General features: G+C 37.1%; 2 protein-coding genes across 12 annotated transcripts in view; one reads left to right on the forward strand and one right to left on the reverse strand.

Moving 5' to 3' along the window:
- SCAPER (S-phase cyclin A associated protein in the ER) overlaps positions 1–15,889 on the reverse strand; it is a 571,361-nt gene that overhangs the window by 375,771 nt on the left and 179,701 nt on the right. For all 11 annotated transcript variants that reach the window (XM_050799824.1, XM_050799823.1, XM_050799825.1 and 8 more), the window contains one exon: positions 10,945–11,087. In XM_050799824.1, coding sequence (XP_050655781.1) covers positions 10,945–11,087 — 143 coding nt within the window. The remainder of the gene's footprint in view (positions 1–10,944; positions 11,088–15,889) is intronic.
- RCN2 (reticulocalbin 2) overlaps positions 1–15,889 on the forward strand; it is a 466,582-nt gene that overhangs the window by 218,298 nt on the left and 232,395 nt on the right. The window lies entirely within an intron of this gene.

Below are 15,889 nucleotides of genomic sequence, written 5' to 3' on the forward strand. Positions count from 1 at the left end.
CCAGGATAGACCATATGTTAAACCACAAAACAAGTCATCTTAACAAATTAAAGAAGATTCAAATTGTATCTATTGTTGTTTCAAATCACCATGATATAAAACTAGAAATCAATAAAAGAAGGAATCCTGAAAATTTCATAAATACATGGCTATTAAATAACATGCTCCTGAAAAAGTCATGAGTTAAAGAAGAAATCAAAAGGGAAATTAAAAAATATCTTGGGACAAACAACAATAGAAACACAACATAGCAAAATCTATGGGTTGCAGCAAAAGCAGTTCTAAGAGGGAAGTTTATAGCTTCTGCATAACAAAGAAAAAAATCAATAAAACATTAGCCTAAGGACTGGGGAAAATCTGTACAGCCCATATATCTAATAAAGAGTTAATATCCAAAATATATAAAGAACTAGGCCAGGCATAGTGGCTCATGCCTGTAATCCCAGCACTTTGGAAGGCAAAAGTGGGTGGATCACTTAAGGCCAGGGGTTCGAAAATCAGACAGGCATGATGGCACACACCTATAATCCCAGCTACTCAGGTGGCTGAAGCACAAGAATCACTGGAACCCAGGAAGTGGAGGTTGCAGTGAGCCAAAATCATGCCACTTCACTCCAGCCTGGACAAGAGAACAAGATTCTGCCTCAAAAAGAAAAAAAGCAAGGTAAAAACAAAACAAAACAAAAAACAAACAAAAAAAACAAAACCAAGCAAAACAGATATTAAAAAAAACCTCATAAACTCAATAGTAGAAAAACAAACTGATTTTAAAATGGGCAAAGAATCTGCCTAGACATTTCTCCAAAGAAGTCATAAAAAGAGTCAGTAGATATATAGAAAGGTGTTGAACATCATTAATCATCAAGGAAATGAACATTAAAACCATTATGAAATACTAACTCACAACCATTAGATGACTATTATCAAAAGGTCAAAAAACAAATGTTGGTGAGGGTATGGAGAAAAGGGAACTCTTTTACACTGTTGGTGAGAGTGTGGCTTGGTACAGCCATCTGGAAAACAGTGTGGAGGTTTCTAAAGAAATAGAACTACCATATGACCAGCTGATTCCTCTTCTGACAATACACCCAAAGGAAATGAAATCACCACTATATAAAGATATTTGCACTTCCATGTTTCCTACGGCATTATTCACAGTAGCCAAGATATGAAAGCAAACTAAGTGTCCATCAAAGAAACAATGATAAAGAAATTGTAGTATATATATCATTTAGCCCTAAAAGTAACAAGGCATTGCCATTTGCCACAACATGGATGAGCCTAGAGAACATTACCCTAAGTAAAATGAGCCAGACACAGAAAGAAAAATATTGCATGATCTCACTTATATGTGAAATCTTTTTAAAAATTCAATTATACAGAGATAGAAGACAAGATATTGGTTATCAGGGGTGTGCATAAGAGGGAGAGGGCAGAAACAGGGAGATGCAGATCAGAGGATACAAAACTGCAGATATGTAAGATGAACAAGTCTAGAGATCTAATGTACAACAAGAGGGCTACAGGTAATAAAACTGTACAGTATTGGGATTTGTGATGAATGAGATTTTAGTTGCCCTTGCCACTAAAACAAATAAAATGGGTAACTATCTGAGAAGATAGATATAGTAACCCTTTTACAATCAATATGTATTCTACAACAACATGATGTGTACCTTAAATAAACAACAAATAAAAACTATTTTTTAAAAAACCTAAGGCAGATATCCTTAATAGTTGTGGAAAGCATTCCTTATAAATAAGATGCACACTAACAAAACAAAAGGCATAGAGATGAGGAAGAAAACCCAAACTATATATTGGTAGATGATATGTTTACTTATGTAGAAAATGCTAAAAAAAAAATCTAAGATTAATTATTAGAATGGTTAACAGAACTTATCGAGATTGCTGGAAACAAAATTAATGGTATTTCTAAACACCAGCAACATACAAATTTAAAAAACACTTAAAGAGATTTTATTTATAATTGTGTAACCAGATAAAACAATAACTAAAAAAATCATAAAATGTGTACAAAAAATAAAATAGGAATAAACATAACAAGGATGAGAAAAACAGATGCAATGAAAACTACAAAACATTGTTGAAAGGAACTGAAGACACAAATAAATGGAAAGACATCATGTGTTCATGGACTGCAAAACTCACCACTGTTAAGATGTCCATATTGGCTGCCTCATCCTTTACAAGCAGCCCACCCTGAATTCTCTCTCTTAGCGTATACGTTTACAAAAAAAAAAAAAAAAGCCATACTTCCCAAAGCAATCTATAGATTCAATGCAATCCCTATCAAAATCCCAATGACTTATTTTTTACAAAAATTAAAAAATTCACATGAATCTCAAAGGATCCTCAAACCAAAACAATCTTGAAAAGAAAAAAGAGGCTCACATTTTCTGATTTCAAAATATGCTACAAAACTATAGTAATCAAAACAGTATGGGCTAGCATAAAGACAGACATGTACAGTCCAATGAAACAGAACAGAGAGCCAAGAAAGAGAGCCATCATATGTAAGTCAAATAATTTCGACAAGGATGATAAAAGCATTCAATAGAGAAAGGACAGTCTTTTCAACAAGAGGTGATGGGAAAACTGAGTATGTGCAAAAGAATGAAGTTGAATCCTTACCTTACACCATATACAAAAATTAACTAAAACTGTATCCAAGTTGTTGCATGTGAGATGCGTCTTTTGAAGGCAGTCTACAGTTGGGTCTTGCTTCTTCTTTTTTTTTTTTTTTTTTTAATTTATTTATTATTATTATACTTTAAGTTGTAGGGTACATGTGCATAACGTGCAGGTTTGTTACATATGTATACTTGTGCCATGTTGGTGTGCTGCACCCATCAACTCATCATTTACATCAGGTATAACTCCCAATGCAATCCCTCCCCCCCTTCCCCCTCCCCATGATAGGCCCCTGTGTGTGATGTTCCCCTTCCTGAGTCCAAGTGATCTTATTGTTCACTTCCCACCTATGAGTGAGAACATGCGGTGTTTGGTTTTCTGTTCTTGTGATAGTTTGCTAAGAATGATGGTTTCCAGCTGCATCCATGTCCCTACAAAGGACGCAAACTCATCCTTTTTGATGGCTGCATAGTATTCCATGGTGTATATGTGCCACATTTTCTTAATCCAATCTGTCACTGATGGACATTTGGGTTGATTCCAAGTCTTTGCTATTGTGAATAGTGCTGCAATAAATATACGTGTGCATGTGTCTTTATAGCAGCATGATTTATAATCTTTTGGGTATATACACAGTAATGGGATGGCTGGGTCATATGGTACATCTAGTTCTAGATCCTTGAGGAATCGCCATACTGTTTTCCATAATGGTTGAACTAGTTTACAATCCCACCAACAGTGTAAAAGTGTTCCTATTTCTCCACATCCTCTCCAGCACCTGTTCTTTACTGACTTTTTAATGATCGCCATTCTAACTGGTGTGAGATGGTATCTCATTGTGGTTTTGATTTGCATTTCTCTGATGGCCAGTGATGATGAGCATTTTTTCATGTGTCTGTTGGCTGTATGAATGTCTTCTTTTAAGAAGTGTCTGTTCATATGCTTTGCCCACTTTTTGATGGGGTTGTTTGCTTTTTTCTTGTAAATTTGTTTGAGTTCTTTGTAGGTTCTGGATATTAGCCCTTTGTCAGATGCGCAGATTGCAAAAATTTTCTCCCATTCAGTAGGTTGCCTGTTCACTCTGATGGTAGTTTCTTTTGCTGTGCAGAAGCTCTTTAGTTTAATTAGATCCCATTTGTCAATTTTGGCTTTTGTTGCCGTTGCTTTTGGTGTTTTAGACATGAAGTCCTTGCCCATGCCTATGTCCTGAATGGTATTACCTAGGTTTTCCTCTAGGATTTTTATGGTATTAGGTCTAACATTTAAGTCTGTAATCCATCTTGAATTAATTTTCGTGTAAGGAGTAAGGAAAGGATCCAGTTTCGGCTTTCTACTTATGGCTAGCCAATTTTCCCAGCACCATTTATTAAATAGGGAATCCTTTCCCCCATTTCTTGTTTTTGTCAGGTTTGTCAAAGATCAGATGGCTGTAGATGTGTGGTATTATTTCTGAGGACTCTGTTCTGTTCCATTGGTCTATATCTCTGTTTTGGTACCAGTACCATGCTGTTTTGGTTACTGTAGCCTTGTAGTATAGTTTGAAGTCAGGTAGCGTGATGCCTCCAGCTTTGTTCTTTTGACTTAGGATTGTCTTGGAGATGCGGGCTCTTTTTTGGTTCCATATGAACTTTAAAGCAGTTTTTTCCAATTCTGTGAAGAAACTCATTGGTAGCTTGATGGGGATGGCATTGAATCTATAAATTACCTTGGGCAGTATGGCCATTTTCACGATATTGATTCTTCCTATCCATGGGCATGGTATTTTCTTCCATTTGTTTGTGTCCTCTTTTATTTCACTGAGCAGTGGTTTGTAGTTCTCCTTGAAGAGGTCCTTTACATCCCTAGTAAGTTGGATTACTAGGTATTTCATTCTCTTTGAAGCAATTGTGAATGGGAGTTCATTCATGATTTGGCTCTCTGTTTGTCTGTTACTGGTGTATAAGAATGCTTGTGATTTTTGCACATTAATTTTGTATCCTGAGACTTTGCAGAAGTTGCTTATCAGCTTAAGGAGATTTTGGGCTGAGACAATGGGGTTTTCTAAATATACAATCATGTCATCTGCAAACAGGGACAATTTGACTTCTTCTTTTCCTAACTGAATACCCTTGATTTCTTTCTCTTGCCTGATTTCCCTAGCCAGAACTTCCAACACTATGTTGAATAGGAGTGGTGAGAGAGGGCATCCCTGTCTTGTGCCAGTTTTCAAAGGGAATGCTTCCAGTTTTTGCCCATTCAGTATGATATCGGCTGTGGGTTTGTCATAAATAGCTCTTATTATTTTGAGATACGTTCCATCAATACCGAATTTATTGAGCGTTTTTAGCATGAAGGGCTGTTGAATTGTGTCAAAGGCCTTTTCTGCATCTATTGAGATAATCATGTGGTTTTTGTCTTTGGTTCTGTTTATATGCTGGATTATGTTTATTGACTTGCGTATGTTGAACCAGCCTTGCATCCCAGGGATGAAGCCCACTTGATCATGGTGGATAAGCTTTTTGATGTGCTGCTGGATCCGGTTTGCCAGTATTTTATTGAGGATTTTTGCATCGATGTTCATCAGGAATATTGGTCTAAAATTCTCTTTTTTTGTTGTGTCTCTGCCAGGCTTTGGTATCCGGATGATGTTGGCCTCATAAAATGAGTTAGGGAGGATTCCCTCTTTTTCTATGGATTGGAATAGTTTCAGAAGGAATGGTACCAGCTCCTCCTTGTACCTCTGGTAGAATTCAGCTGTGAATCCATCTGGTCCTGGACTTTTTTTGGTTGGTAGGCTATTAATTATTGCCTCAATTTCAGAGCCTGCTATTGGTCTATTCAGGGATTCGGCTTCTTCCTGGTTTAGTCTTGGGAGAGTGTAAGCGTCCAGGAAATTATCCATTTCTTCTAGATTTTCTAGTTTATTTGTGTAGAGGTGTTTATAGTATTCTGATGGTAGTTTGTATTTCTGTGGAGTCGGTGGTGATAACCCCTTTCTCATTTTTTATTGCATCTATTTGATTCTTCTCTCTTTTCTTCTTTATTAGTCTTGCTAGCGGTCTGTCAATTTTGTTGATCTTTTCAAAAAACCAACTCCTGGATTCATTGATTTTTTGGAGGATTTTTTGTGTCTCTATCTCCTTCAGTTCTGCTCTGATCTTAAATTATTTCTTGCCTTCTGCTAGCTTTTGAATGCGTTTGCTCTTGCTTCTCTAGTTCTTTTAATTGTGATGTTAGAGTGTCAATTTTAGATCTTTCCAGCTTTCTCTTGTGGGCATTTAGTGCTATAAATTTCCCTTTACACACTGCTTTAAATGTGTCCCAGAGATTCCAGTATGTTGTATCTTTGTTCTCATTGGTTTCAAAGAACATCTTTATTTCTGCCTTCATTTCGTGATGTACCCAGTAGTCATTCAGGAGCAGGTTGTTCAGTTTCCATGTAGTTGAGTGGTTTTGATTGAGTTTCTTAGTCCTGAGTTCTAGTTTGATTGCACTGTGGTCTGAGAGACAGTTTGTTATAATTTCTGTTCTTGTACATTTGCTGAGGAGTGCTTTACTTCCAATTATGTGGTCAATTTTGGAATAAGTGTGATGTGGTGCTGAGTAGAATGTATATTCTGTTGATTTGGGGTGGAGAGTTCTGTAGATGTCTATTAGGTCTGCTTGCTGCAGAGATGAGTTCAATTCCTGGATATCCTTGTTAACTTTCGGTCTCCTTGATCTGTCTAATGTTGACAGTGGGGTGTTGAAGTCTCCCATTATTATTGTATGGGAGTCTAAGTCTCTTTGTAAGTTTTTAAGGACTTGCTTTATGAATCTGGGTGCTCCTGTATTGGGTGCATATATATTTAGGATAGTTAGCTCTTCTTGTTGAATTGATCCCTTTACCATTATGTAATGGCCTTGTCTCTTTTGATCTTTGGTTTAAAGTCTGTTTTATCAGACACTAGTATTGCAACCCCTGCTTTTTTTTGTTCTCCATTTGCTTGGTAGACCTTCCTCCATCCCTTTATTTTGAGCCTATGTATGTCTCTGCATGTCAGATGGGTCTCCTGAATACAGCAGACTGATGGGTCTTGACTCTTTATCCAGTTTGCCAGTCTGTGTCTTTTAATTGGACCATTTAGTCCATTTACATTGAAGGTTAAGATTGTTATGTGTGAACTTGATCCTGCCATTATGATATTAACTGGTTATTTTGCTCGTTAGTTGATGCAGTTTCTTCCTAGCCTCGATGATCTTTACATTTTGGCATGTTTTTGCAATGGCTGGTACCGGTTCTTCCTTTCCATGTTTAGTGCTTCCTTCAGGGTCTCTTGTAAGGCAGGCCTGGTGGTGACAAAATCTCTAAGCATTTGCTTATCTGTAAAGGATTTTATTTCTCCTTCACTTATGAAACTTAGTTTGGCTGGATATGAAAATTCTGGGTTGAAAATTCTTTTCTTTAAGAATGTTGAATATTGGCCCCCACTCTCTTCTGGCTTGGAGAGTTTCTGCCAAGAGATCTGCTGTTAGTCTGATGGGCTTCCCTTTGTGGGTAACCCGACCTTTCTCTCTGGCTGCCCTTAAGATTTTTTCCTTCATTTCAACTTTGGTGAATCTGGCAATTGTGTGTCTTGGAGTTGCTCTTCTCCAGGAGTATCTTTGTGGCGTTCTCTGTATTTCCTGAATTTGAATGTTGGCCTGCCCTACTAGGTTGGGGAAGTTCTCCTGGATGATATCCTGAAGAGTGTTTTCCAACTTGGTTCCATTTTCCCCCTCACTTTCCGGCACCCCAATCAGACGTAGATTTGGTCTTTTTACATAATCCCATACTTCTTGCAGGCTTTGTTCATTTCTTTTTCTTCTTTTTTCTTTAGGTTTCTCTTCTTGCTTCATTTCATTCATTTGATCCTCAATCGCTGATACTCTTTCTTCCAGTTGATCGAGTCGGTTACTGAAGCTTGTGCATTTGTCACGTATTTCTCATGTCATGGTTTTCATCTCTGTTCTTTCGTTTATGGCCTTCTCTGCATTAATTATTCTGGTTATCAATTCTTCCACTCTTTTTTCAAGATTTTTAGTTATTTTGCGCTGGGTGCGTAATTCCTCCTTTAGCGCTGAGAAGTTTGATGGACTGGAGCCTTCTTTCATCTAGTCAAAGTCATTCTCCGTCCAGCTTTGATTCGTTGCTGGCAATGAGCTGCGTTCCTTTGCAGGGGGAGATGCGCTCTTATTTTTTGAATTTCCAGCTTTTCTGCCCTGCTTTTTCCCCATCTTTGTGGTTTTATCTGCCTCTGGTCTTTGATGATGGTGACGTACTAATGGGGTTTTGGTGTGGGTGTCCTTCCTGTTTGTTAGTTTTCCTTCTAACAGTCAGGACCCTCAGCTGTCAGTCTGTTAGAGATTGCTTGAGGTCCACTCCACACCCTGTTTGCCTGGGTATCAGCAGCAGAGGCTGCAGAAGATAGAATATTGCTGAACGGCGAGTATACCTGTCTGATTCTTGCTTTGGAAGCTTCCTCTCAGGGATGTACTCCACCGTGTGAGGTGTGGGGTGTCGGTCTGCCCCTAGTGGGGGATGTCTCCCAGTTAGGCTACTCAGGGGTCAGGGACCCACTTGAGCAGGTAGTCTGTCCGTTCTCAGATCTCAACCTCCGTGTTGGGAGATCCACTACTCACTTCAAAGCTGTCAGACAGAGTCGTTTGCGTCTGCAGAGGTTTCAGCTGCTTTTTGTTGTTGTTGTTCCACTGCTCACTTCAAAGCTGTCAGACAGAGTCGTTTGCGTCTGCAGAGGTTTCAGCTGATTTTTGTTGTTGTTGTTGTTGTTGTTGTTTAGCTGTGCCCTGTCCCCAGAGGTGGAGTCTACAGAGACAGGCAGGACTCCTTGAGCTGCTGTGAGCTCCACCCAGTTGGAGCTTCCCAGCCGCTTTGTTTATCTACTTAAGCCTCAGCAATGGTGGGCGCCACTCCCCCAGCCTCGCTGCTGCCTTGCCCCGAGATCGCAGACTGCTGTGCGTGGGACCCTCCCAGCCAGGTGTGCGATATAGTCTCCTGGTGTGCCCGTTTGCTAAGATCTTTGGTAGAGCGCATTATTGGGGTGGGAGTTACCCGATTTTCCAGGTGTTGTGTGTCTCAGTTCCCCTGGCTAGGAAAAGGGATTCCCTTCCCCCTTGTGCTTCCCAGGTGAGGCGATGCTCTCACCTGCGTCAGCTCTCGCTGGTCCGGCTGCAGCAGCTGACCAGCCCTGATTGTCAGGCACTCCCTAGTGAGATAAACCCAGTACCTCAGTTGAAAATGCAGAAATCACCTGTCTTCTGTGTCGCTCGCGCTGGGAGTTGGAGACTGGAGCTGTTCCTATTCGGCCATCTTGCTCCGCCCCCCATGCCCATTCTATTCAGTCTTAAAAAGGAAGAAAATCCTGACACATGCTACAACATGGATGAAACTTGAAGACATTAGGATAAGTCACTAAAGGACAAATGCTGTACGATTCCACTTATATAAGATCCCTAAAGCAGTCAAATTCAGAGAAACATAAAGTAGCATGACGATTGTCTGAGGCAAATGGGAGTGTGGGGGTGCGGAATGGAGAGAATGGGGAGTTATTACTTATTAGATACAGCATTTCAGTCTCGGAAACTGAAAAAAATTTCTGGGTACAGATGGTAGTAATAGTTTCACAAAAATGTCTATGTACTTAATGCCACTGAACTGTAAACTTAAAAATGATTAAAATTATAAATTCCATGTTATTTATATTTTTTGCCACAATAAAAAAGTACACAAAAATCCTTTATAGAAAAAAAATTATATACCTGATATAAAGATGTTTTGAAAGACCTAAATCAGTAGAAAAACATTTAGTAGCATGCTCATAAATTAAAATATTCACCATAAAAATATCAATCTTAACACCTGAATTTAGAGAGACAATGCAATTCCAATCAAAATTTTATAGTTTCTTTTTAAATATAGAATTGAGCAAGCTGATTCTAAAACTAACACAGATGTGAAATAGGGCCAAGACAGTCCTAATAAAAAATAAGTTGAAGGATAGTTCAGACACCAACAATTATTATAAAGCTTTGATAACTAAGGCAGATGACAAAAAAGTGATCACTGGACCAGAACATAAGAGTCCACAAGCAGACCCACACATATATAAAAACTTGGCTTATGTTAGAAAGCCTTGCAGATCAGTAGGAAAAAAATGCATTTTTCAATAAAGCATGTTAGAATAATTAGGTATCCACATGGAGAAAATGAAGTAAGACTCCTACCTCAAAATACACAATAAAATCAATTGCAGATAGATAAAGACCATTAAAGATAAAACTATAAAATTTTGAAGAATGTCTTATGACTTAGGATAGAAAACAGTTTCATAAATAAGACCGAAAGGCATAAATTAGTTTGTTCAGTTCTACTACACTGCAGTCAAGAGTTACATTAATCAAAAGACATCACAAAAAAGAAAAAAGGTAAGACACAACCTATAGGTATATTTGCAATATATGTAACTGACAAAGACTTAGTATCTAGTAAAGATAATCCCTAAACATCAGTAAGATAAAAAAAAGACCCTAATACAGAAATGAACAAAAATTTGAATAAGCACTTTGCATTAAAAAACCCCGAATAGCTCATAAACATGTGAGAAGTTGCTCAGCCTAATTATTAATCAGGGACAAGTAGAAAAGTAAATTAAAACCACAAAGAGCTATCTTTTCACACCTACCAACTTCGCTATAATTTAGAAGTCACAAAATATCATGTCAGTAAGGTTCACACCAATAAAAGGGACTTAGGCTTGGCCAATTACATGTTTTTTCCTGTGTCTTTAAATCTTACACAAGTGATTAAAACTAAGGGATATTTGAAGGTCATACATTATAATCAGAGTGGCAACATGATTATTGGCAACCAGACTATTTTCATCAAAAAAAAAAAAAAAAAAAATCCACTGCTGTGGCTCTTGTGATCTAGCCTTTGATGTCTGACAGAACATTTCCAAACCTGGTCCTCTAACCTTCTATTACTTATGCCCTCAGCATCTTCCCCAAAAGTCCCTTTTGCTGAAGCTATCCAGAATCAAATTACATATTTTTTGATCTGAGTGTGGTGGTACACACCTGTAGTCCAAGCTACTCAGGAGGGTGAGATGGGAGGATCACTTGAGTCAGAGAGTTCAAGATCAACCTGCTCAACATCGCAAAACCTCATCTCAAAAAAAAACAAAAAACCCTACATGACAGTAAATGGCTTTAAGACCTCAACTTGAATACTCACTCAGTGCAAAATGTTCATCAAGATAGCAAATGAGGTACCTAGCTCTTTCCCGGGCTGCATCCTCACGGGCTTTTTCCTTTTCTTGCCTCTGTTGTTCAATTCGGGCTTCTTGTTCTTTCCTCTTCATTAACAATTCTTCTACACGGGCCTGCCGTTCTGCCTCTAGAGCTCTCTTGCGTTCCTAATGTTAGAAATATTTTTTCCAATATTAGAGTTATGTGTAAAATAAAAATGATTCAAAGTAATATACCTTTCACCAAACTTAGATGTTCAAGCCAAGTAGAAAGATGGGCTTGCCACTAGGTACTCTGCTTCTTAAAGTTTAAACAAATATCAAATAGCAATGATATCTGGTTTCTGAAAGTCATTTACCAGTGTTACACATAATTAAGAAAATAATTGCTTTTTGATGCAAACACTATGTTATATTTGTTTTGTGGGAACTTGTGATGGTTAATACTGAGTGTGAACTTGATTGGATTGAAGGATACAAAGTATTGATTCTGGGTGTGTCTGTGAGAGTGTTGCCAAACGAGATGAACACTTGAGTCAGTGAGCTAGGAAAGGCAGATCCACCCTTAATCTGGGTGGGCACAATCTAATCAGCTGCCAACAAGGCTAGAATATAAAGCAGGCAGAAAAACATGAAAACAGAGACTGGCCTAGCCTACCAGCCTACATCTTTTTCCTGTGCTGGATGCTTCCTGCCCTCAAACATCAGATTCCAAGTTCTTCAGTTTCGGAACTTGGACTGGCTCTCCTTACTCCTCAGTTTGCAGACACTGTCGTGGGACCTTGTGATTGTATGAGTTAATACTTAATAAACTCATATATATATATGTATACACACACACACATATATATCCTATTAGTTCTATACCTCTAGAGAACTCTAATACAGAACTTAATATATGTTTTCTGATTAATCACTTCTAAAGCCTTGTGTTAATATATGGCTATAGAAATACCTGAATATGATGAAAAAACCATAGTTAATAGATTTTATTTCTGAACTAAGCTTTCATGACGGAATTAAGACAGCTTGTGAGAAGAAGAGGTAACATAATAGAGCATAGAATGTATAAGAGTGGATATTGGGTCAGATTCCCTGGTTTTGTTTCCTTACCCCATTATTCACTAGCACAGTGACTCTGGGCTACTTAGTTACAATCTCTATGCCTTAGTTTTCTAGAAGATAAATAATAATATGCATTTCTTATGATATTATAAAGTACAGATGAGCTAATATATGAAAAGCACTTACCATAGAGCCTGGCATATATAAAATTCTCAATAATTATCATCATTATCATCATCAAGCCAGAAGATAAATCATCAAAACTGGGTAACTTCATGAAATATCTGTCACTAACATGTTCCTCATGTTATTGATATGTTTCTCTGAATCCATACCCATTCTCCAGACAGCACACACAACCTCTCGCTGGCCTCTCCTTTATAATTAATGGAATACATTGATCTAGGCTCTAGTACCTACTACTTACATAATTTTGGGCAAGGTACTTCACCTTAAAGAGCCTCAGTTGATTGTGAGATGTAAATTACTGATTACAGGTAAGTTCTCAGCATAGAGTTTAGCCATAGTAAGGGCTCAGTAAAGGACAGCAGAAAAAAAAAATAACGCAATTTCTGTTCAGGGAACACAGAAGAGAGATCTGAACATTTCCAATAGTTAACTGAGCTCACAATAGTAACTTCATCTCCACAACAAGCTCTATCTGCCCCAGAGAAAGAAAGTCTTTTAAAAATAGCCAAAAGGATCTCTATTTCCTTCTTTTTTTTGAGGGGGTGGGTAGTATAGGAAGAGGGTAAACTGGAAATTGGAAGGAAATGCCCTGATTTCAGGAGGACATAACAGGCACACTGCAGACTGTTGGAGTCATGCAATTAGATTTTAAAATATATCCTTTACTGTCTGAGCATATTATTCATGAAATAGTTGTAGCTATTTCTCATTACTAATTAAGAATATGTGGAAACTTGTTTGGCCAAAAACTCTCAAGACTAAAAATCAAATCTGGCACAGAAAATTTTCTCCATTAAAAAAAAGTGAACAAAAAAAATTCCTCTTATAGTCCAATTTTTCTGAAGTTTAAAAATTCCATATTATATCTGAAAACACATGCTTCACAATAAAATACAAAGAGCTTAGGCATTAAATACAAAGAATTAAAGCAGAATTTTTCATTTCATATTTTATTAATATAAGACCAAAGGCCTGAGGGAGGCAATTTTTTAAATCCTAAATTGATCTTATAAAATATATATTATGTAAAAATAATTACTTCAGGTATGTGCAATGTAGCCAAGTGTAGACTTGTAAACATAATGTCAACTTGCTGATCATTTTAATGGATATCAGACCAACTCCAACATTGTATGAAAAGAGATAACTGGATGTAAAAAGTTACCTAACCTATTAATTTTCATTTTTAATAACTTGAAAAGAGAATTGGTAGCCATACAGCTAATGAGTAAAATTACTAAAATTCAGTTACCATTTCCCAATCTGAAATTTCAATTCCATAAAGACAGGAAACTTTGTACCCCACAAAGCACCTTGCACAAGGTAGGGATTCCTAAATATCTGTTTAATAAATGAAGCATGACTTTATAAACTCACATACATTATGAATCTATATACCCACAAGGAAAGAACTAAAACCTACAGCAAAGGAATTAGAAATATAACTAATTCTTAAGCCTACAGAAGAACCTCTCAGACCCCTACATATCTTAGCCAGGGAGGTGTTTAAGGCAGCCTAAGAAAGGATTCCGTAGCTCCTCTTTATGCCTATAATTAGTAATATACATAACAATAACAGCAACCTGAGAACATATGATGGCAGCACTTGATATTTTACTTACAAGAAATGAGAATCACATTGCCTTTAATAGTCCATGGGAATGTTTCAAGAGTAAAAATAGGGCTGGGCGCGGTGGCTCACGCCTGTAATCCCAGCACTTTGGGAGGCCGAGGCGGGCGGATCACAAGGTTAGGAGATCGAGACCACGGTGAAACCCCGTCTCTACTAAAAATACAAAAAATTAGCCGGGCGCGGTTGTGGGCGCCTGTAGTCCCAGCAACTCGGGAGGCTGAGGCAGGAGAATGGCGTGAACCCGGGAGGCGGAGCTTGCAGTGAGCCGAGATCGCGCCACTGCACTCCAGCCTGGGCGACAGAGCGAGACTCCGTCTCAAAAAAAAAAAAAAAAGAGTAAAAATAAAATGTATGGAGGGTCTCTGAAATTCTGTATTAGGTTAGGATCTTACTATTATTGTATTTACAGAATACATGGCACTAGTGCCTGTACAGCATGTAATGACTACACATTTTTAAAATTTTAATGTTATATATGTTATCTACCGGTGGATTTTTCTATCTGTCTCAGTATATCTCAAGCATATGTAGACAGGTTTAAAATTTTTCATTGAAATTAAATCCATAGGAAATTTCAGCACTTTTAAAAACAAAAAAAAAAAATTCTGAAGAGCCAAAACAATTCTTAAAGTGTTGGTTGGTGGAGGAAATTCCCTACTAGTTTAGTAAACTGCTTTCCTTGAAGTTTTAATGAATGTTACAAACTGTGAACTGAGAATCAACATTTTTAAATGAAAGATAACTGTTATATTTCAAATCTGCAAAATGCAGAGAAAGGAATCAAAGATGTCTATTTTAAAATATACAATACTACTCATATATTTCCCCCAAAAAAACAGCTAAGAAGTTACCTTTTCCAGACAACTTTCCCTGATACTCTATTTCCACCAACTGAGCTAATTATTCCCTCCTCTGTAGTACCTTTGTACCTTGTACATACTCTAATTATACTCTTTCAAATTAAACTGTAATTTATTATTTGCTATAAAGACAAAAATGTCTTATTTATATGTCTGAATTATTAGTTATTAAAGTAACACATAATTTACAAACCATAATTATTTTTATCTGTCTGTATTTCTGTTTCCCTATAGACATTTATAGCATTTATCCTGTAGAGAAGCAGGATAAATAAACAGGATAAATAATGTTAACGATTCAAATTAAACATTCAAATTTTTTTTATTCATTTAAGAATATAAGTTAATAGATAAATAGCTTATAAATGATAAATACGAAAATTTTTACTGCTTCTTGGAAAGGAAAGGCTAGTTTCTCTAACGGGAGCATTCTGTGTTTTTAAACATGAAGCTAGCTTTGCATTGATTAAAATAGTACATTGGACTCAAATAAAATAGAGATGAGGATGAATATGGGAATACCTGTTAATGCCCACAAACAGCAAAAAGTGATCAATGAACTTAAAAATGTATTAATAATTTACTAAAATCACCGATAACAAGAAGCATGAAACACAACTCGTAATTTTTAAAAATACCTACAAAGCTTTTCATGACCTCCTCCCTAACTCTACATGTACTCCTTCCTCATATCCCCTTGTGCATGAAATGCCCTCCCATACAACTTATCATTTGTATGTTTCATTTTTGAAAACTTAGTAAACATGTCATCTCTACCTGGAAACTTTTCTGGACTTTTTCATGTTCCCTCTGCTCTCTATATAAATAAGGTGTTCTTCTTTGTGCTACTGACAATGCCTTTAGCACCGCATTTTTCCTAATCTTGTTTATGTACATACACGTCTCCCCACTGAGAACACAGATGTATACTTTTCATATCTTCGAGCCTAACACATGACTTGCAGTAACTCAATGAAATGATCACTGAAGGAACAAATAAACATTAGTCACAATAAATACAGCATGTGTGAATTTGTATTTAAATATTGCAAAATTTGTTCTCTACATAAAAAAATATGTCAGGCCTTTAAAGACTATGGGCAAGGCATTTTACTGAGGGAGATCTAAAATAGATTATAAACAGCAGGATAGTGTATGCTTTAACCTTTTCCCCATCTTGCAAATGTAGGGTTTGCTGCAGAGGTTAAAATCTAATTATGGTA

The sequence above is a fragment of the Macaca thibetana genome, chromosome 7 (assembly GCF_024542745.1).
Source record: "Macaca thibetana thibetana isolate TM-01 chromosome 7, ASM2454274v1, whole genome shotgun sequence".
Classification (NCBI taxonomy): Eukaryota; Metazoa; Chordata; class Mammalia; order Primates; family Cercopithecidae; genus Macaca; species Macaca thibetana.